We start from the raw sequence: 5,805 nt of genomic DNA on the forward strand, positions 1-5,805 counted from the left end.
TAAGATCCATTGTAATCTGGCCTCTGCCTGCCTCAGACATTCTCTTACCAGGGTCCTCCACATGCACTTTGCTGCAAACACAGTGGCCTCTATTCTATCGCTCAAACAAATGAAGCTCATTCTCACCTCTGGGCCTCTGCAGTTGCTGTTGCTTCTGCCTGGTACGCTCCTCCCTCAGATCTTGGATGGCTGGATCCTTTTCATTATTCAGGTCTTAGCTCAAATGTCAACTTCTCAAAGACGACTTTCCTAACTGCCATATCTAAAATAAACTCCCTTCAAGACCAGCCTGGCCAACATGGTGAAACTCCATCTCTACCGAAAATACAATAATTAGCCAGGTGTGGTGGCACATGCCTGTAATCTCAGCTACTCGGGAGGCTGAGGCACGAGAATCGCTTGAACCCGGGAGGCGGAGGTTGAAGTGAGCCAAGATTGTGCCATTGCACTCCAGCCTGGGCAACAGAGTGAGACTATGTCTCAAAATAAAATAAAATAAACTCCCATCCCATCTCCTCTCTATATCATATTATTATGTCGTGTTCATAGCATTTATTGCCACCTGAACTTGTGTTGTTTATTTTCTGCCTCTCCATTAGAATGTACTCTTCATTAGGGCAGGGATGTGGTCTGTCTCATTTATAGCTGGTCCTCCAAGTATAAAGGCACCTCATAAGTAGGTGATAAATAAATTAGTCCCATTTTACAGATAAGAAATGACATCTCAGAAAGATAAGTGACTTGCCCAAGATCACACAATTTGTAAGTGGTAGAGCTGGGCCCAGGAATCTAGGTCATCCCAGACCAATGCCCACACTCTTCCCTGTGTGACACGTTTCCTGCCACTTTCCTCCTTTGCAAGCCCCTTCATTGACCACCCTTCCTGTATCTACCTTTGCTTACATTTTCTGTCCCTGTCTCCTTTCCTCCCCCTCTCACACCTCTGCTTGCTACTGTCCAGGCCTGCTTCCCGGCCTTCCTTTTTTTCCTCCATTTATACTTTTCTTTTGGCTTGATCTCAGTTCTCCCCAGAGTCCCTGCCGTTTTCTAGGGCAGCTCCCCTAAACCTTCCGGAAGCCCACAGAAGTAACAAAAGCTGCCTCTTTATTTGGTGGTGCAGTGGAATGTGGGACACCTGCCTTGCTGCTTTCCAGAGACAAAGGGACGTGGGTGTTGGCAAAAAGGGATTTAGGGGCCACAAGCTCAGGTCCCAGGCAGCAAGAGAAGTGCTCTCATCTGCCTCCCTTAACAGGTGCAGAGAGGCCCCGCCAGTCACGTCTCATTGGCTTCATGCTTTCCCATGCTGTCCTTGGAGGAACCAAAAAAGGAATCTGGCTTGGAATTCAACTTGGATCACCCACCCCTGGCACTGACCAGGAGAACAAAGGGACAGGGATGCAGTATGAAGGAGGAGGCTGAAGGGGCAAGAGGAAAGAGCCCACCAGAGACAGGAGGTGACAAGGAGGTCAAGAAATGGAAGGAGAGGACAGAAGAGCCAGGTGGAGGTTTAAAGAAAGAAAACTGGGGACAGAGGAGGATGGAGAGACAAGGAGCGGAAAAGCGTGAGACTAGTAGAGGAAAATGAGGTGAAATTACTGAATTTGGTTATTTTTATCTGCTATGCTTCAGTCAAACCCTCAGGAAAAAAGTACTTAGGTGACCACTTGGATGGCCACCTCCCTCCGGTCCAAGCCCTGGGAATTACCTTGGAGCTGCTGAATCTGCTTGGTGAACACCTCTGCCTGCTGGGCGCTGGCTAGCCGTTCATCCTCCAGGAGCCCTGCAGGGAGAGGGGCACCAGTATCAAGCTCAGATCCAGGGGAGTGCAGAGCCTCTGGGCCCAGGCACTGGGCCCTGGCCCAGGCACTTACCCTGTAGCTCCAGGGAGTCGTCCTCATGCTGCCCTGCCAGTTCCCGGGTCTCCTCCAGTTCTGCCACCAGCTGCAGCACCTGAGCCCGCAGCTCCTCCAGCTCTGTCTCCGTGAGGCTCAGTCCCCGGTGCTTGTTGACTGACAGAGAGCCAACACTGCCACCTTTCTGCACTTGCTCTTCTTCTTCTTCCACCTCTTCTTCCTCCTCTTCCTCTTCTTCTTCCTCTTCATAGAGAGCTGGGAGTAACACCTCCCCTAGGAGAGACAGCCATCCCACCAGGGAGTCAGCACCAACTTCCTTTCCGCAGTCCTTCCAGGGCCCTCAAACTCACTATCCCAGGGCAGAGATAATATACTAGTGCCACCTGGTATCCCCCAAGGTGCCTCTGGGCAAGACCTATACTCAAGATGAATCCTCAGGTGTGAGGGTCAAGTTGAGAGGCAGCCCCTCCACCTCCCAGGCCCTTCCTGGACCAATGTTGCACGTGGTAGCCTCCCACCATTGCCTGTGGGCAGGCTGGTGCCCGCTCAGCCATGAGACACTTGCACAGGATTACCTGCTTCTTCTAGGCTGGCCTCTGAGTAGCAGGACAAGTAGTCAAGAAAGGAGACAGTGAGTGGATCTTTCGGTCAAATGGGGTAACAGTTACAGTTTGGAGATTTCTCAAAAGTTAAAAACAAAAACAAAACAAAACAAAACTGGCCGGGCATGCTGGCTCATGCCTGTAATCCTAGCACTTTGGGAGGCTGAGGTGGGTGGATCACTTGAGGTCAGGACTTCCAAACCAGCCTGGTCAACATGGTGAAACCCCATCTCTACTAAAAATACAAAAAAATTACCTGGGCGTGGTAGTACATGCCTATAATCCCAGCTACTTGGGAGGCTGAGGCAGGAGAATCACTTGAAAATGGGAAGTGGAGGTTGCAGGGAGGCGAGTTCGAGCCACTGCACTCCAGCCTGGGCGACAAAGTGAGACTCCATCTCAAACAAACAAACAAACAAAAACAACCAAACAAAAAACTATCCAGGTGGCTTGTGAAAAATCAGCCTTTCCGTAATAAGAAAGCATTGCCCGTCAGCAGGTAGAGAAAGAAAATATCTGATTGTAGAGGTTTCACTGGACAAACGCTGGTGCCCTTTCAAATGTATATTATTAAATACCTGTTTGAAATTTTCTACAAGGTCCACCTTGTTTTTCCTTGCTGCATGTCACAAAGTCTCCTCTCCCCTAGCTGAGCCATATGAGGCCCCTCCTACCCTGGTGACCACAAAGCAGCTTTCAGGGGAAGTTTTAGGCTGTACTTGTGTGTAAAAGAAAGCCTGCTATTTTAATGCATTAAAAAAACTGGGGTTTGGTGCTGGCCCCCAGCCTCTGGTTGTGAGCACCCGCTCCTTTACTGCAATGCAGTCCCTATAAATAGCAAAATGTTGTCTGGATGATGATTGTTTGCTTTGTTTTAAAATTCTGAATCTCTGGTCTTACTTTATCTAACATCAGCAGCCTTAGGTTCGTCTGGGACCCCTCGTGCCATCTGTCCCTCTTAGGGGGAGCAGGTTTGCCCATACTGAATGTGCAACGTGCAATACTTCACAGGAAGTCCTGGAAAATGGACCAGCGTCCTTCCAGGGGCCTGGTGTTGGCAGCAACTGCCAAGTCACATGGGTGTGGTAGGGATACACGTGTGTTGGGAGGATGGCCTCACGCGCCCCCTCCTAGGCAATCTCTTTCAGGCAGTAAGGTATCCTAGAGAACCAAAGCCACAGGCTTCCATTTGAAGTTAATGGTGGTAGCCCCAGAAAGACAATTCACATGCCCAGTTCCTGGCTTTTTATAATAAGAGACAGCTTGGGATCTGGGTCGGCAGGCAGTGAGGACAAACCCCCTGCTGAAAGGCTGCTTCAAAGCTCTGTCCAACCAGGCCTCTTTCTCTGTCTGGCAGCTCCCTTGGGACACACAACCTGGTTAGCTGGGGGTTGATTGGGGTCCCGAAGGGATGCACCCTAAACTTCCGTCAAAGCCTGAGCCCTGGGAAGGGCTGGCGCTCTGAGCTGCAGGAAGAGGGGCTAAGATGAACTGAGGGAAGGGCTGTGTCCTGGCTTAGAGGTCTGGGGGTCAAAGGGAGGAAGGAAGGGAATTAAGGGAGGAGGGGAAGGGAAAGAAAGAAGCCTTTTGGGAAAACTCACCCTCCATAGCTTGCATCCCTCGTCGTTCCAGGGACCCCCAGCGTTGGCCCTTCTTCCTCTCACAGCCCTCAGAAGCCTCATAGGAGCCTAGAGTGGTCACTGTGGGTCCTGAGAGCACGGAGAAAGGAAGGGCTGGGGGATGGGGGACTGGCTGCGGGCTGGGGTGCAAAGAAGGGGACATGCTTTCCAGCTCCTCGGGGCTCTGGGATCTGTAATCCCAGTGGAGGTGCCTGACTCACTCTCCCGTCTCTGCGACTCCTCTCTCTCCGCCACCTCTCACGCTCTGCCTGCGGAGACCCCAGTCCTGCCGCCCAGCCTCCTCAGAACCCCCTGTTCCAGGCCCCTCTTGCTTGCACAGAAAGAGGGGGTGTGCGTATTTAGTCCGGGGAGACAGGGAGGAGAGGGGCAAGACAGAAAGAGGGCGGGAGCCAGTGAAGAAGAGGCTGAAAGGGTGAGGTGGCCTACGGAGGGAGGGAGGAGTGGGGGGCGTGTGGGAAGGGGTAGGGCAGCGACCGCTCCCCTCCCCTCCCCTCTCATTCTCTCGCTGGACCTTGCCCACCCCACCCTCGCCCCGCGCTCAGGAATCTCCGGGGCTGCAGGAGGTGCGGGGTCTGGAGCCCCGAAGGCTGGAAGCACCGTCGGACTGGAGTGGAGAGACGCGCTGGGGAGGGACCACCAGACAGGATGCGGCCGGTGCGCTGAAGCCCCAGCCCCAGGCCGGAAAGATGGAGACCGGGCCCCGGTGGAGGCCAGGATGGAGGGAGGAAGACTTTGGGCGGAGAAGGGGGAGCCGCGGAGGCCGGGAGCACCTGGGGGTCTGGAGGGAGGAGGGATGGAGGAGAGAAAGGAGGGGCGGTGGAGAGGTGAGGGAGGGGCGGCTCTGACCTGGTCCCGGGCAGCTCCAGCCCGCGGCTCCCGCGCCGGCTCCGGCGCTCGCCTCCATGACCGCTCCCGCCGCCGCCTTACGCCTCCCCGAGCAGAAGCCGCAGCCGCGAGCCCGGGGACCCGAGCCGGGTGCGCAGGAACTGGGGGGGCGGGAGAGGGGGCGGGGCCTGGCCGGGCCTCCTGACACCGCCCCCCGCCGCTCGCCGCCGCCCGGAAGCTCTCCCAGCACTCGGGAGCTCCGAGCCGGTGCAGGGGGCGGCTTGGGAGGGTGAGCGCGACCCCGGATACGCCCCAAGTCTCTCCCCGAGGGAGCGCAGGGAGCTGCGGGGCCCGGACAGTGTCGGGAGCTCCTAGGCTTAAGGCTGTCCCAAGAGGGAGGAGCGAGATCCCCTGGTTCTGGCAGCGGGTCCCCCCGGGGTCTGCTGTGCGCAGGGACCCTTCTGCACCAGGTGTCAGGGCCCGGTCATGCTCAGCAATGGGGACAGCAAAGGACGAGGTGGGACTGTTTCCTCCAAGCGCGCAGACACGCGCGCCCCTCCCTCCTTCCCTCCCCCGCCCGGCCGGCGCCCCCACCAAGCAGTCGGCGCGGACTCCGGCCTCAGGCCCTGCTCAGCCCTGCCCGGTGGCCCCTCGGCAGCCTGGGGGCCGGAGGAGGGAAGTCGAGGCCCAGATGGGCGAACGGCAGGGCCCTGACCTTTTCGCTTTCCGCGACCCCCTACCGAACCAGGGCCAGGGACCCTCTTAGGGGGGCCCTCCGGTGGCCCCACCAAGCCTCAGGGCCCGAAGACCCCCTCTCCTCCGCCCTGCCTTCCCTTCCGGTCCCACACCAGGTGGGCTGTGAGCCACGCCCCCACTGTAGCCCGC

At 56.3% G+C, this 5,805-nt stretch overlaps 1 protein-coding gene across 2 annotated transcripts in view; it reads right to left on the minus strand.

The window, feature by feature from the left end:
• CCDC136 (coiled-coil domain containing 136) overlaps positions 1-5,075 on the minus strand; it is a 31,761-nt gene extending 26,686 nt beyond the window's left edge. The window contains exons 1-4 of one of the 2 annotated variants that reach the window (XM_011995903.1): positions 4,942-5,075; positions 4,057-4,164; positions 1,872-2,126; positions 1,706-1,780 (exon numbers count right to left, since the gene is read on the minus strand). In XM_011995903.1, the coding sequence (XP_011851293.1) occupies positions 1,706-1,780; positions 1,872-2,126; positions 4,057-4,164; positions 4,942-4,999 (496 nt within the window). In that variant the 5' untranslated portion in view covers positions 5,000-5,075. Of the gene's footprint in view, positions 1-1,705; positions 1,781-1,871; positions 2,127-4,056; positions 4,502-4,941 lie in introns of those variants that run through there. The other variant, XM_011995902.1, reaches the window with a different exon arrangement.
• Positions 5,076-5,805: the final 730 nt, after the last annotated feature.

Source organism: Mandrillus leucophaeus, unplaced genomic scaffold (assembly GCF_000951045.1).
Source record: "Mandrillus leucophaeus isolate KB7577 unplaced genomic scaffold, Mleu.le_1.0 Scaffold5, whole genome shotgun sequence".
Lineage (NCBI taxonomy): Eukaryota > Metazoa > Chordata > Mammalia > Primates > Cercopithecidae > Mandrillus > Mandrillus leucophaeus.